Below are 16495 nucleotides of genomic sequence, written 5' to 3'. Positions count from 1 at the left end.
CTATTTATTTTAAAGGCCTTCTACACAATATACGATTAATCCGGCACAACAAAGAGTCGGGACCAAGCGGTGTACTACACGCGACGCATCTGCCCAATCGCGTAATAGGGCCTTCCCTCTATTATTTATTACTCCACCCTGCCCCGAGAAATCTTGTGAGTTATGTAAGAGCCTATAACTCATTAACTTATCGGATCGGAGCAGCGGATGATGATCGACTCATTTATCATCATTACTCATGAATGGACAACGTTGTTTATTTCCGGTTAGTATGGGTTCATTCGTTCGTTCGAGGGTGGTTTTGGTTTTGTTCTGTTTTGTTGTTCGTTCATTCAACAGTTCGGTTGACTCGGTTGACTAACTTCAGTTTGTCGGAAAGAGTTTTATCCTTTTCCTTTTTAATTTTCACTTTTTATTTTGGTTTGGGTTAATCTATACGTGAGGGATATGTCAGTTTAATTTGTTTATTATTAGTTAATACCTTAATAATATGATAGTGAAGTTTATAAGATATGTCTAGAAGTAGGGGAATCGAAGCCAAAGTGCAACAAAAAGAAGTTTTGCAGACACGTAGAAACGGATGGAATGAGAATATCAAAAATAAAAATGAAGATCACTCCATCTGTCCTAAAGATGATGCTGAAAGTAAGTGTGTTGGTCTCTCAAAAGTGTAGCGCTACTCATTTTAATAGGTATTTCCAATGTATATAAATTTACAGGTTATGTTGTTGTATCATCCATCGTACATAACTCGAGGCCCATCAAATGGCAAGACCGTTATGTGCTTCTGTTTCAGTGCAACAGATCAAAGATCTATTGCAGAAGTTGCCGAAGTTGGACAAGATCTTCAGCGTGCACCGTAAGATCGGCGAGGGCACTTTCAGCTCGGTGTACCTGGGGTCGCTGCGGCAGCATGCGCGTCTTCCGCCCGATCAGCGCCGCTGGTTCGCCATCAAGCACCTCGTGCCGACAGCGCACCCGGCGCGCGTCGAGCATGAGCTGCGCTGTCTGCAGGACATGGGGTCTCAATACCATCCTATTATTCTCTAAATATTCAATTAAATCAAGGTTGTCAACCGGATGAGGCTCCTCGTACAAATACGAGATTTGTGGTCTGCTGTACAGGTCGAGAGCACAATCAGCAAAATGATATAATTATGTGAATTAGACTCAACAACGGTACTTGCTCGAGAGTATACAGCTGTCAAGTTCAATTCATATTTATTTAAATACACCTGTCTTTTGTTTTATTTTAAAAGGTTGATGAATAGGATTCAAAGCAAAAGTATGTAATATTGTTATGTTATTGTAAAGAATCTAATTGAATAATTATTGGTATAAACAACAAAAATTTCATAAAATATTGACTTTGTAAATTATCAATATTTGTTTCCATTGCAGTGGCAAGAACAATGTGATTGGAGTGGACCTCTGTCTTCGTCATTTGGACACCATAGTGTTTGTTATGCCTTACATACCTCACAGGAAGTTCTCTGTAAGTTTGTTGAATAATTACCTATTGATGATGATGAAAGACAAGTAATCTTTACAAAAATCAATGTTGAACAATGTTTAGCCGAGAAAGTCATTAATATATTAAAGATTATTACAATATGGTCATGGAATGATGCAATAAATTGTGTGTATGGTAATATGGTTGCAGGAGTACGTGGGCGAGATGGACGCGGCGGAGCTGGCGAGGTACATGCGCGCACTGCTCACGGCGCTGCGGCACGTGCACTCGTTCGGGGTGATCCACCGTGACGTCAAACCTAGTAACTTTCTCTACGACCGCGAGAACAAACGGTGCTGTATTTATTATCACAAATGGAATTGCAAGGTTTTATCTTTTTATTGAAACAAGATATCGATCGCCAACATAGGTACTTGCTGGTCGACTTCGGGCTGGCGCAGCGCGTGGTCGCCGCGCCGGCGCCGCCGCCCGCGCATAGCAATACTCTAAAGCGCCCTCGAGAGGAGGTGAGTCCGCTCACTATAATATGTACACTATGTACAGTCATGAGTAATATCATGTACCCACTTTAAAACCCTGTCACACTATCGTATTTGACATTAAGACTTTGACAGTAAGTCTCATTAGAGTTACGGCTTAATTTGTCCAAAAATTTTATGTGACATGGTATCAAAGTGTATACATATTAGTACTCATGACCGTACACAGAGTCGCCATCGCGAGTACTAATATCGCCTTCGTTCCGTTCAGGACGAATCTACGCAAGAGCCTAAGAGAATCGCTTTGGACCTGAGGACGGGCCCGAGGAGCGTCAACGTGGCGCTGCCCCGGCCGCCCGCGCCGGGCTGCGCGTGCGCCGGCGCGGGCGGCGTGTGCGCGGCCTGCGCGGCGCGCCCGCCGCCGCGCGCGCCCCGCGCCGGCACGCAGGGCTTCCGCCCGCCCGAGGTGAGGCCGCCACTAGCCCACGCTTCATCGGTTGCTCGCGATCTGACGAACTACCTACTACAACCGTGCGACGTGCGCTGCAGGTGCTGCTGAAGGTGTCGGCGCAGACGACGGCGGTGGACGTGTGGGCGGCCGGCGTGGTGCTGGCGAGCGTGCTGTGCGCTCGGTACCCCTTCTTCCGCGCGGCCGACGACGTGGCGGCACTCGCCGAGCTGCAGGACCTGCTCGGCACGCAGCCGCTGCAGCGAACCGCCGCCGCGCTCGGTACACACGCATGCACTTTCGCTACCTACATTTTACGAGCCATCGCATTAACCTCTTAACGCCGAGATTTTCAGACACAATAGTTAAACAATGGGTTTTGGATTCTAAAAGAACATTCGGTCTTACGACTTTTTCATAACGTAAAATGTGTATTACTTTTCAAGCGATCACTCGACTTTGTCATACCGACGAGTGATAACGATCACACACAACTCTTTAGATATAATATAATTTATTACGAATGGCACTATGTGATACATACACTCATGCCTATTTTCCACCGGGGTAAGCCGGGGGAGACAATGGAATTCCATTTGCTTCGATTCTAATACACTTCTCTCGCTTCCTCCACAATCATCAATCCTTTCATACACGCACGTCTAAGGACATCTACAATACGGTTTAGAGAGATTCGGATAATATTGCGCGAAAAACAAACTTGATTAGAATATACTTTGTTATAACTTTTACTCACAAGCCACAACCTGTTAATTTCACATATAGCCTGCATGGTACAGCCATTGCTAGGACCCACTAAATGAAGGATCTGGGAATAATGCAGCACACTGAAACCGCTTATGATAAACATATTGACTATATAGTCAAAAAGGATTAAAAAAAACCTTGGGCTTTATTATTCGTACGACATCTAGGTTTAAAACCTTAAAACCGATTAAAGTCTTATTTTGTTCGTACGTGCGCAGTATTGTTGAGTACGCCTCCGTGGTATGGAACCCACAAAACAACATACACATTAACCGAATAGAATCTATTCAGATTTTACCTTTATATATACGAAGGCAAATAGCTGACGTTATATTTTTAATTAATATCCTAAATGGTAAAATAGACTGCCCAACTTTGTTGGAGAATATTAATATACACGTACCTGCTAGATTACCTGTAAGATATAGTAAACCCTTGGTGAGTGTGCATGCACGCACAAACTACCGTCGTAATTCGTTTATCTTAAGAACTACAAAATTATTAAATGAGCTGGCTAAAGAACACAAAGATCTAGATCTATTTTGTATAAAAGCTGCAGAGATAATACATATCTTTATTAATAACTTTTTTGGTCCCAGTGCGAACGCAACAATTAATACTTGAATATTATTTACACTGTTTCTTAACTTCCTAGGTGATAAGTCTATAACATCATATGTTTTCATTTGCGAATACCTATAAATGGCTTTGTTTTAATTGAATTTGTAAGCATTCATTGTATACTTATAGTTGTTGGGACTCCAAATTAATAAAAAAAAAATCTCCAATTTGGTCAATGTACGTCCTTCCTCTGCCACCCGTACCACCAACCATCGTCCTTTATGATGTGTATGTGTTGCAGGGCGGCGCCTGGTGACATCGGTGTGTCGTCCCGGCGTGTGCCTGCGCAAGCTGTGCGCGCGCCTGCGCGGCGCCGCGCCCCCGCCCGCTGCCCCCGCGCCCCCGCCCGCTGCCCCCGCGGCCCCCCCTGGCCGCGCATGCGCGCGCTGCCGCCTGCCGCCCGAGCACTGCCTGTGTCGGGACCACACCGTACCGGTATGTACGATGTCAGCTTGCACGTTCATTTTATACACACGAGCATCTTTTGGCACGCCCCACCTCTCCGCAGGCCACGCGCATCGCGGAGGGCGTGACGGTGGCGGGGTTCCCGGACGCGGCATTCGCACTGGCGGCGCACCTGCTGGAGCCCGACCCGCGGTTGCGCCCTACGGCCGCGCAGGCGCTCGAACACCCGTTTCTGCGTGAGGTTTGATTATTAATCGATTTCCTTTATCGAGACGACCGACAGTATTGTTATGTGCGCGCGAAAGGCTGCGTTTCCATTGACACGGAGCTGCGCGGAGGAGCAAAGATGTGCCGGAATCGAGCAATCACCGTGAGGGAGAGAGTGACAGAGCGTCTTCGTTTTTCGTTCTCTCGAACGCTGTAACTGGTAAAGTCCGCCCATCTCTGCGTCAGTGGAAACCCGGCCTAAGATTGACGAGGAAAACGAATGACTATTTACGATTAAGTACCCTCGAATGTCTATGTATATTATCTTAACATGAGTTTCCAAAAACATCGGGTTTGTGGCAATTCGATGGGATCTAGAAAATGAATTGCCCCTATATGTCGAATCTATTCTCTGAAGATGTTTGTTTTTATACTTTTTATTCCATTTAACTCGAGTTCGGTATAGTTCTGCAAATCAAAAATGATAGCAATTACAACAATATTTAAAAAGCTAAGGTTAAAACGCATTTTTTTTAAATTTATAAATGATATTTAAAAAATACTTTCTAGTGTAGAGAATAAAACTGCACCAAACATTTTAAAATGGACATATAGGGAGCATAAGCTGAACGGCTCTATTTTAGTGTTATGATATACCTATAACTGTAACAAATTGAGCCTTTCTTTAGCCACACTTATTATTTTCCCACATGTACAATTTCTGTGTTTGTTTTAATTTTAATATAAGATACGTAAATGTCGGCGTCAACTTGCGGCGGCTGTGGCTGTGACCCTTTTGGGTTTCTTACATATTGTCAGTTTCAGTGTATTACATTGAGCTTAGCTGATGTACTGAGAATATTGTTGATTAGTTATATGGCAGATCTCAAAGTTAACTTTAATGACATGTTGAGTACAAAGTAGTTTATAGTGAAGGAAACACAGCTGAGGCAGCAAAGTATTGCAGCCAACCAATGTTGTAAAGTGATAGCTGTGTGTTGTGTAATATAAGTGCCTTAACTATTGTGTTCGGTAGGATACCATGTTGTTACCTCATTGTTAAGGAGCTTTTTTACAATAAAGGATATAAAATTTATTAACTTGTTTTTTTAATGGAAATATCTAAAATCCCAACTACATTGAATGCCTTACATAACCAAGATATATATGCGTATATATTATAATTCAATTTTTTAACGTTCTTTAGCGTAATGATGTATCAGTCGATATTAGGTTGGACAATTCTTTTCTACCTAACAGTAACAATATTTTTTATTTATATTTATTTCATGTATATATTTTGTTACAATTGCCGGGCAGAGATCGCTGATGGCTGTATAGCTGTGGTGTGCTGTACCGATGATAAAAGCTGAGCTGTGCTGTGCTGATAGAATTTAAGCTGAGCTGAGCTGTTATTTATTATTACGCAATTATTTTATTTAACAATCAAAATAATACTCCTTGGTGGAATATAGTTGGTATAATCTAGCAAGGAGGCTCAATATTAAATTGATACAGGCATAATTGAAACTTGTTACGTTCGGTACATTTTTAGTCTGTGGTTTTAAAAAGAAAAGGGTGAATTCTTTGTTGTTAGTTTTTGATGGCGGCAATTGAAAAACTTGTTAAATAAATAATGGCGCAATTATACACATAAAAACTATTTCGTATTTAATTCAGCATCTCCTCTTACATTCAGAAGCGGGATAAAGTTAAGTACACGCCTAGTTATAATTTTTAATCAAATTTTTAGATAATTAAAATTGGTCAGATTTTTTTGTAAAGCAAGCTTCATGTTGATTATTTTGTAATAGGTACCAAATTTGTAACCGTGTTTATTTTTAGTAAAGGATAAAAAAAAAGTGTTACACTTAAAGACTAAGGTAATGTAACGCAATATTTTTCTGCGAGATTTCAGAACAATGGATGAACCGCCTGGTAACAAAAGTCGGGACCTGTATCGACCGAGGCTCCTGACTCCTGGCACCAAGGAGACACGCAGTGTCACCTGTCCAGGCTGCGATCAGCCAGGTCGTGAGCGCATCCTTTTACTGCAAAGGGAGTTTCAACGCGAGCAAGAACGGCTCGCGCTCGCTTTGCAAGAACTTCGCCCCACGCCGATGCGATCGCCGGGGTGAGCAGCATGCTGAGCGTCGGGGTGAGCAGCATGCTGAGCGTCGGGGTGAGCAGCATGCTGAGCGTCGGCCTGAGCCGCATGCAGATCGTCGGGGTGGCTTGCATGCTGTGCGTCGGCCTGAGCCGCATGCGGATCGTCGGGGCGGGCTGCATGCTGGGCGTCGGCCTGAGTCACATGCGGGTCGCCGGGCTGAGCTGCGTGCGCAGCGTCGGCCTGAGCTGCATGCTGAGCATCGGCCTGAGTCACGTGCGGATCGCCGGGCGTGCGGAGCGTCGGCCTGGGCTGCGTGCTGGGCATCGGCCTGAACTGCATGCGGAGCGGCATGCGCAGCGGCAGGGCGGCGCGGGACGGTTAAGGTGACGTACGTGGAGGGATTTTGTGGATATTTCGCATTGAGAGATGGTCTTTCATCGCAGTCTCGAGTGTAGGGCATACAATCAAATATTTCTATTTGGTAACAAACCCAACGTTTGGATTAAAGAAAAAGTAAATTAATGTATCTCGGTATGAAAAAGAATGCTTAAAGATAGTAGTTAGCAGTTTGAGTTTGTAGAGGTGCTGCTACTTATTATGAAAGGGTCACACTTTTCAAACATTGTGATACTGCTATGTAGGCAAGCGTGCGGTGGATTGTATAGTTCATGGTATCCATATAATATAAAAGCGAAAGGTCACGACGTAACAAAATCAAGGTGCTGGGAGTTTTAAATTTTGCATGGGGGTTCCGAAAGGACTGCGTGATGGCGCATGCTGACTCGAGTGATGGACCGACGAAGGTTTGTTCGTTTTAGTAATATAATATAATAATCGTTTATTTACTAAAAAACACAGGTACATTTATAAATAAAACATACAGAGTTACATAACAGTAACAAGACGGATTGCGGCGGTCCCTGCACTGGGCCCGGCTTGTGTCGCAGTGGCCAGGATGCGATTTGTAACGTACCGATGCAATAACCGACGCACGGATCTTAGCCAGATAAAACATAGTGTATATGTAGGTATTATAAAGGTGAAGTAAAGTGTCAAATAAAGAGTAACAGGAGTCTGGCAAGAGATAGAATAAGGCTTTTATGTGAGAAGTGTGCGAGTGTGTGTGGCGTGTGTGTGTGGGGTGGGCGGATGAGTGTGTGGGTGTGTGCGTGGGAGTGGGTGAGAGGGGGAAGGGTTGATGCAAGCGGTTTTCTTTCGGCATAGGAGCCTCTAGTTGTAGTTCAGCTCTTGAAACTAGCTTTGAATCGTTCTTTTTACCTTAGACGTCAATACCTGGAGATTTTATGGGCCGCAGGGCTCGACGTGCCATGTTCTGGAGGTAAGGATGTCGAAAGTATGGATGACGTTTGGTAGAGCTAGTGCTTGCGAGGCCTATGATGGTGATGTGACTTGCAAGCGCGAGGGCAAGGGGAGCGGAGGCACTGTGGACTCGGAGTTGCAGCGGTTCGTCGGATTCCGTGGAGCGTGCGGTGTGCATGTGTGTTCTAATGGCGACTCTGAATATGGAAAGTTAGTGCCGGACTCTCAAAGCCTTCACTTCATTGTATAGGTGTATACCATCTGTGGTGTGTCGATGGGGTTTTCGTGGCATTGCTTTGAGGGCACCTCTTTGGGCTCTCTCAAGGTCCAACATTTGCCAGCACCACTCCAAACTCCAATGCAGTGTGAACGAATAGATTGACTTGGTTTTGTATACCATTGGAAGTGTCTCCCTTTGAGCTGCGCTGCGAAGACGCTTCACTATAAACATGATTTTTCTAATCCTACCGGATAATAAAGGATAGCATGCTTTATTTGTGGGAGAGATTTCTGTCTAACACTACACCTAGGTGCTTGATATTGCGGTGGTATGTACGGACGATTGAGAGTGGTGTGTTTGCTGTTGCTTTGCTCTCTTTGAGGATGATGGACCTGGTAACGGGAGGTTGTGGGCTTGAGTTTTGTAAAATGCTGGATGTTTGGTTTTGGACAGGTTCAGCGTGAGTGGGTTTTTATCTAACTGATTTGCAATAGCATTCATGCTTTCTTGCACTGATTTGTGGATTTGTCCCGGGGAAAGCCTCTGAAGATGATTGCAGTATCGTCAGCGTAGCGTGGGGTCTTGGCATTGTTGGGAGTGGGTTTTACAATGCCAGCCATATAAATGGTAAAATCTCTCCGAAATCCAACGGGGGCTGGTCGCTGGCGGCTCCATCCTCTCTGACACACTGTTTGCGATTGGTGGGGTAGCTTTGGAACCAGTCATGGGCTTTGCCTCTGGTGCGGTGCCGAAGGCCTTCGCAGGATCCATGAGGACACCAAAACAGCGTGGTTTCTGGTCTAGGGCTGGTGAAATGCATTGGGAAGTTCCAAGATTGCATCCTCCGTTGATTTAGCTTTACTAAAGCCAAATTACGTATTTGGGATTAGATTGTTCTTTACGAGGTGTCGAACTACTTTATTTACTAATTTTTCTAACAATTTTGAAGGGAAATAGATAGGTAATTGCTGGGGATGCATTTATCTTCTCTGCCCTTGTAGAGTGCACTTGTTTTCCCGTTCTCTGAGAGAGTGCCCATTGAGAGGCTTAAATTGCATAAGTGGGTGGCTGCAGGATGGCATCCAGTTCGGGGGCGCTATTAAATTTCAGCTCACTAATAGGCATGGGTACTGGTTTCGTTTTCGCTAATCGGGGTCATGAGGAGGAATGCAGGGATGACCCTTGGAGCGCCATATCGGCTGCAAGAGATCCTTGTGTGGCAGAAAGTCTTGTGAGGGTTGTGTTTGTTAGTTTTACCAACGCTGGAAAAATAACTATTGCAGCGATTTAGAGAAGCCTGAGGATCAGTATATATTTGGCACAATCTTGAGGAATCATTATCTCTTTTATTCGTATGACATAAAGTATCGTTAATAGTAAGCCAAAGCTTCTTTGGATTATCTTGTTTAGAGTGATCTTTTAGGGTTCGTATTCTGTTTTTAACTTGGGAAGTAGATTATTTAAGAAATTGCGATATCGTTTGTGGATTGGCTGGTGAGTTTTACTATGGGTCTGACTTTGCTTTAAGATGTAATCTGTCACGATTTTTGTGACACTTTATGGGACGTGGCGTAATCCAAGGCTTTAGATTAAACTTAGACAGGGTCTTAGTGACAAGAAGAAGAATAAAATAAGCAATTGGATAAGGAAGATTTGGTTGATTCAATAGAAAGTTAACCAGTTGACTAATGCAATGCGCTCCCAATTGCGGGAGCAATTGTTGCAGGATGGCCGATTGTTACAATTGCCGGGCAGAGATCGCTGATGGCTGTATAGCTGTGGTGTGCTGTACCGATGATAAAAGCTGAGCTGTGCTGTGCTGATAGAATTTAAGCTGAGCTGAGCTGTTATTTATTATTACGCAATTATTTTATTTAACAATCAAAATAATACTCCTTGGTGGAATATAGTTGGTATAATCTAGCAAGGAGGCTCAATATTAAATTGATACAGGCATAATTGAAACTTGTTACGTTCGGTACATTTTTAGTCTGTGGTTTTAAAAAGAAAAGGGTGAATTCTTTGTTGTTAGTTTTTGATGGCGGCAATTGAAAAACTTGTTAAATAAATAATGGCGCAATTATACACATAAAAACTATTTCGTATTTAATTCAGCATCTCCTCTTACAATTTCTTTTATTTAGTTTATAATTTAAGAGAGTGCCACCGTCACGGATTGCCAGCTGAAGACGATAACGACATTCTAACGCTATTTAAGCGTAGGAGCAATTGTAACATAATTATTATACATCAATGTGTAGGATGTCCATTAATTGTTTACATTCTTTTCCTGACACAAAGAAATTAAAACTGAATTAAGATTTAAATAATACAGTTTATTAGCAAAAATATTAATCCTAAGCAGTCTATCACAAAGACAGTGCATCATGTACATATAAACAAGTTGGCAGTAAGCATGGTTTCCACAGGAAACATCCACAGACCGAGGCCGCCGCGGCGTCTCACGCGCACGGCGCTATCTACATCATGACGAGTGATGAGTCCATTACTGTAGCACTTATGATTACATTATAACACTCCAACCTTATCTACAGCAACATAATTTACATCTGTAGCAAACTGCTCCATACCCATTTTCTGCTGTAGCTATATTTGAAACCAGTTCAACGTGCGCTCCAGTTGTGGCCACTTGATGCAACAAAACAATATTACCCAGAAAGAAGGACTTGACACAAAATGAATATGATCCTATAAAACTAATGTAACTTATTTTCGTCTGGTTATTTTGCTAGCACCTCTGGTTAACACTGGTTCATAAATATTATACTGCAAAAAATCATCCTCTAAATGTCCAGTCAAGATTATATTAATTGAATTAAGTACTAATGCTTCCAGAAGTTGGGGTTTTGTTGCAGCCGTCGTTCAAAGTTTTGATACCATGTCTGCAGTGTGCTCAGTGGGATGTAGAGCACTCCGGGAGTCAGGGTCATCTGTTCCTGTGTCACTGTAAAGGATGCGACGAAGTTCACCAAGTTATCTAACATCTTCTGTGCAAATGTCACATAGTCCTCTGCTTGCTGTGCCTACAACAAATTGTATTTAATTACAGTAACTGTACCTTACTGAATGCAGAATATTCTCATCAATGCTATTTCAATAAACACTTACGACAGACGACGCTAGAAGTTGAACATTATTCTCTGGCTCTATTGAAATTCCAATTTGTGCATTGTGACAAATCTGTTGTTGACCAAATGTGCTCATGAACTTATTTTCTTCTGTAAATACATTTAAAATTTGATTATGAACAGCCTCTGCAATGAGGGAACAATAAGAACAAGGACTAATGATGTTACAGCATCCATGATATAGTATTATGGAAACAATAAAGACTTACCAGACAACTCATGGAGCTTCTTTAAGTTCGATATCTTAAATATGGCAGACGGTTTTGCATTAGAGATATGCCCGAGCAGCTGCCAGTTGGGAGGCGCGGCGGGGTCGGGCCACGACCAGTAGACCATGCCCGCGGTGCCGGCCGGCAAGGGCACGGCGCCCGTCAGGAACACCACGGCGTGGTTGATGTTGTCTGCCTCCGGGATCGTTACCAGGAACTGCGTCTCCGTCAGCGGCGTGAAGTCCGTCTGCACCTGAAACCGTGCCACCAGCCCTTCATGTCACCGTACACGACCCCTCAAACATAACATTGCTAATGAAAATGACTGTCGATACGATTGCAAGAGAAAAACATATAATAAAACTTCCAGTCTTTGTATCGATCCAAGACAACATTAGGATCCTACATGTAAACTACTAAAACAAAATACTATTGCTATTATACCATTATTGTAAATAAACATCACTAGAACACAACACTTACCAACCGCCCCGAAACTATTAACCCGAATACGTTAGACATATTAGAAATGCAGCTCAAGATGTACTAATAACTTAATTTGAACTAGTTTATTGTAAGGTTATAAATACAATCTCGGTTCTTCTAGAAAATACTACACACATAGTCACATAGAATGTGAAGAACGCGATGCAGGCAAGCAGTGAGCGAGCCTGAGGAGCGAGCATGTCTTCTCTGTCTGTCAGTCAGTTTTATTTTCGTTCATTCACACACAAGTTTCATTCGTTTATTTATTCAGCTCACTTTACACGATCATGGTCGTGTCTCTTATCCGGCCGACCGTCAGTCCATCAATCAAACCGGGAAGTGTATGTTCAACTTTATTTTATCATTTTTATCACATTTTTCTTTCGAAAGCGAAACAATAGCTAAAATAACTTAACCATAAGTAACTTACCCATGTAAATCTGTGATACAACCACATGAACCACACAAATGTTACCCGAATGGTTGTGTGTGTTCTTATACCATGGTTGTGCGCAACCATCGTTCGTAGCGTAGACAGAGTATACTCATGCGTAGCATCTCTACTTGGTCTGTGGTATACTATTTCTACTTCTATGGCAACTATTGTCACCGACCGACCGAGTATTTTTTTTATATTATGTATTTTCTTTGCTTCTATCGTATAGGTAGTCAGTTATGTTGAAATTATAAAAACTAGACATATTACGCACATGTAATGGCTGTCGGTGCATCTGGCAGCAAAAATATAATTTGGTCTGATCTACTGGCATCATTTCAATCCATGACCTTGAACCAAAATGATGTCGATACATTTATACATATATCTGGCCAAGACAATTGATTAGCAAAATAGATTTATAAAAATCTAGAACTAGGATTTCATTGGTACATTAGTCTTCTACAGACAGTTTTGAATGTTTTCCTAACAACATAGGTACCTAATTACATTCCTACATTCATAAACTCACGCCTGCAGTCTTTATTGGGTGGGCAGAGCAACATATATTAACAATGTAGGGAGTAGTCAGTCAAATATATACCCGTTCAGTAGCTTCGCTTCGTTTCGAGGTCCTCCGTGCTTTGGAGGACACGTAATCGTATCGGTCCTAGCTATTGTTAACAGTCGTTAAGCCAAGTTGCGAGGTCTTCCCAGGTAGGTCGAAAACTAGTGGATTTACTAGCCCAAACACTGGTGGAGTGGAGTCGCATTGCGGATTATACCTGCCACATTCGGTAACATTCCTTAGTCACTAGGCGCGGCGGCCTGTGCCCACCAGTGGATCGCAGGCTACTTATGAGCTAACCTACTTGGAACCCACGAGTTGACGTGCCCTCCGAAGAGCAGAGGAATGACTCAATGTTCAATTAATGTATTTCATGACTACCACCCCAATTAGGGTAGACAAAAGTGGGGTATTGAGGTCGGGGTGATTAATGTATATACAAATAAGACAGATTTATTTTTATCATTTTATTTATTATTGAAATAATACAAATTACATTTGTCGGGTAAAATAACATTAAATCAAAAATTACAGGAACTTGCAACTGAGAAAATAAACTTAAATATACAACAAAACAACAGATCAATCTAAAAATAAATGTAAAATATACGTATAGTTAAGAGCCAGAACATTGGAGTCGAATTATTTAAAAATAGACTTGGAAGGTGAGTACATAGGTAAATGCAGAATGTAACGTGAAAATATGAGAGAGCAGACAAGCGTTATGATAAGTGTAGGAATTTATACTTGAACACTGACAAATGATAAGCGGCGAGCAAATAGTACGATATGACTGGATAACGTCCGCAGTGGCGCCGCGGCCGCAGCCCCGCGCGTGTTCAGGGCACCTCTGTTCCATGCCCGTCAACACGATATAAAGTTGGTTCTATGTACTGTTAAGACTTACATCTAATTTCTCATCATATTTTAAGGTAATAACAATAACATTTCAATTATTTGCTAATTTTTGATTATGTAACTTTGAGACATAATTTGTGAATTCATATATATATTATTATACATCATTTTAATAAATTAATCAATAACAATTACTGTAAATACTACATAATACTTCATATTATGTAGATACAGTAAAAATCCTAGTGTAGAAATGCTCACATAGACAATAATACTGAAAGAGAACAAAATACTTTGGAAGTTTGAGAATCCAACATCAAGCAGTCGAGTATACGCCTAATAACACTTCTACGTCATATCTACGCCTAATGAGCTAGTTATTGTTCAATTCATTAACGTTACGGGAACATCCATTCGCTTAGTGTTGTAGTGGATATTATCTAGTCGCGGTGCGCGCGCGCTGTTATCGGGGGCGCGTTGTGTGGAGGTGACGTCTACTGATTACGTCTCGCGCATGTACGGGTAGTCGATGGCGAGCTGTGGCTTGAACGTCTCCTTGATGGACTGCGGCGAGGTCCAGCGCATCACGTAGTTGGGCCCGCCCGCCTTGTCGTTGGTGCCGGACATGCGGCCGCCACCGAACGGCTGCTGGCCGACCACAGAGCCTGTCGACTTGTCATTAATGTAGAAGTTGCCTGCTGTCATTCGCAGCTCTTCTAGAGCCGTGGCCAGGAAGCATTCGTCCTGAGCGAATACAGCGCCCGTCAGTGCGAACTGTGTGCTGGAACCGACGTGAGCCAGTGTTTGGAAAAGGAACTGGTCTTCATATGTGTAGATCGTTAAGACAGGCCCGAAGATTTCCTCTACCATGAGCTTGTCATGTACATCTGTAGTTTCGATGATAGTTGGTTGTACGAAGTATCCCTCAGAGTCATCATATTCACCACCACCAAGGATTTTATTCTTGGGGTTCTTTTTGGCATTTTTGATGTAGCCTGTAATGCGAGCATATGCCTTCGCGTCAATAACAGCTCCCATAAATGTGCTGAAGTCCCGTGGGTTACCTACCTTCAGCCTGGCACGCTCACGTAACAATCCCTGGACAATAGCAGCATGCAATGATTTAGGCACATACATGCGACTGCAAGCTGAGCACTTTTGACCACAATATTCAAAGGCTGAACGGATGGTACAAGCCACCACCATGTCCACATCTGCTGATGGATGTACAAAGTGATAGTTTTTTCCACCACACTCTCCTATAAGTCGAGGGTAATTACGATATTTGTCAATATTGTTTCCGACCTCCTTCCACAGCCAGTTGAATGTGGGCACTGATCCTGTAAAGTTGATTCCGGAGAGATATTTAGATTTAGTAATAGCCTTTCCAAAAGTAGGTCCATCGGCAGGAACAAAATTGACAATACCATCTGGCAGACCGGCCTCACGCATTATGTTAAATATGCGCCAGTTGGACAGTAGGGCAGTATCAGAAGGCTTCCAAAGTACACAATTTCCCATGAGTGCAGGAGTGTATGCAAGATTACCTCCGATGGCTGTGAAGTTGAAAGGGCTGATAGCAGCAATGAAGCCATCAATACCTCGGAATCGTAGTGAGTTAAGTGTTGTACAGGGATCCTCTGATATGGGCTGGTATTTAGCATTTTCTTTCAGAAAATAAATATTAAATCGGAAGAAATCTATTAGCTCACAAGCAGCATCAATTTCAGCCTGTATAGCTGTTTTAGACTGACCCAGCATAGTGGCAGCATTGAGGGACTGGCGGTAGCTGGTGGCCATGAGCTCGGCGGCACACGTCCAGATGCGCACGCGCTCCTCCAGCGGCGTGCGGTCCCACGCCACCTGCGCCGCCACCGACACGTCAATAGCCTTCTGGATGGTCTTCTCACTGGCGTAGTAGAACTGCGCAATCTTGAGGCCGTGTTTGTGCGGCGCCACTTGGAAGCGCGGCTCGCCCTCGCGAATTTGCTCGCCGCCCACCACGATGGGCACCTCCTCGGTGATTTGGCTGATGCGATCCAGCTCACACTGCAGCTCGTGCCGCTCGCGGCTGCCGGCGCGATAGCCGAGGATGGGCTCGTTGGCTACGCAGAAGTCCTGCAGCTGCGGCGGCTGCACCACGCTGCAGGTGGAGCGCCGGCCCGGCCCGGCGGCCGCGGCGCGTAGACACACAGCTCGCGCTAGCATTGTACTGCTTGTTTTCGTCTTCCTCTTGGTAACGCAGTGCGCGACGCAGGGGTTGGCTCGTTACGTAAACGCCGCGCGTCGCTCGACTGACACAGAGACGGTAGGTAATTGGTTACACTCGACGCGACCTTCACTAATTCACATTCTTGACGAAACGAAATATACCAAACGGCAGTTCCTATTGACAATTTCACACTTGTACGTTCGCCCGCTGGTAGCGACAAGAACGAAAAAATATAAATATAAACGAAAATATTACATTTCTATGGATTCCAACATTATCTAAAGAATTAAAATTCTCGAATTATTAAATTTTCCTTGCCTATTTATATCAGGTAAAAAAACACTATGGTAATAGGAAATATTGACTTTTCACCCAGCTCGCTCAGCTGACAGCAAGCCATAGACAAAGGCAAGGCTCATTGCCAAAATAATCGTTAATTCGTTGCGGGTTGCGTTGCGTTACCCAAGTTATAAGTATTGTTCATATGGGTGTACCAGAATCTGTATTGTTACACTGAATTAAATT

At 43.3% G+C, this 16495-nt stretch overlaps 3 protein-coding genes across 4 annotated transcripts; 1 reads left to right on the top strand and 2 right to left on the bottom strand.

Annotated features, from left to right (window-relative positions):
• Positions 1-37: 37 nt before the first annotated feature.
• LOC126381959 (cell division cycle 7-related protein kinase-like) lies at positions 38-5498 on the top strand. The gene is made up of 9 exons (XM_050031587.1): positions 38-645; positions 797-1022; positions 1402-1495; positions 1664-1806; positions 1884-1980; positions 2225-2419; positions 2503-2683; positions 4032-4225; positions 4299-5498. The coding sequence occupies exons 1-9, from the start codon at positions 513-515 to the stop codon at positions 4440-4442; spliced, it is 1407 nt and encodes a 468-aa protein (XP_049887544.1). The 5' UTR covers positions 38-512; the 3' UTR covers positions 4443-5498.
• A 4869-nt stretch (positions 5499-10367) lies between these two features.
• LOC126382268 (protein OPI10 homolog) lies at positions 10368-12436 on the bottom strand. 2 transcript variants are annotated; one of them, XM_050032079.1, is made up of 4 exons: positions 12327-12436; positions 11411-11663; positions 11182-11291; positions 10368-11096 (listed from the first exon to the last, which is right to left on the bottom strand). In XM_050032079.1, the coding sequence occupies exons 1-4, from the start codon at positions 12414-12416 to the stop codon at positions 10896-10898; spliced, it is 654 nt and encodes a 217-aa protein (XP_049888036.1). In that variant the 5' UTR covers positions 12417-12436; the 3' UTR covers positions 10368-10895. The 2 variants fall into 2 exon arrangements, with proteins under 2 accessions (XP_049888036.1, XP_049888037.1); XM_050032080.1 differs by lacking the exon at positions 12327-12436 and adding an exon at positions 11894-12091.
• A 916-nt stretch (positions 12437-13352) lies between these two features.
• Positions 13353-16369, bottom strand: LOC126381975 (delta-1-pyrroline-5-carboxylate dehydrogenase, mitochondrial). Its single transcript, XM_050031624.1, has one exon. The coding sequence runs from the start codon at positions 15964-15966 to the stop codon at positions 14260-14262; it is 1707 nt and encodes a 568-aa protein (XP_049887581.1). The 5' UTR covers positions 15967-16369; the 3' UTR covers positions 13353-14259.
• Positions 16370-16495: the final 126 nt, after the last annotated feature.

This window comes from Pectinophora gossypiella, chromosome 3 (assembly GCF_024362695.1).
Source record: "Pectinophora gossypiella chromosome 3, ilPecGoss1.1, whole genome shotgun sequence".
In the NCBI taxonomy this organism is placed as follows: domain Eukaryota; kingdom Metazoa; phylum Arthropoda; class Insecta; order Lepidoptera; family Gelechiidae; genus Pectinophora; species Pectinophora gossypiella.
This window is presented reverse-complemented; position numbering and strand designations above follow the sequence as displayed.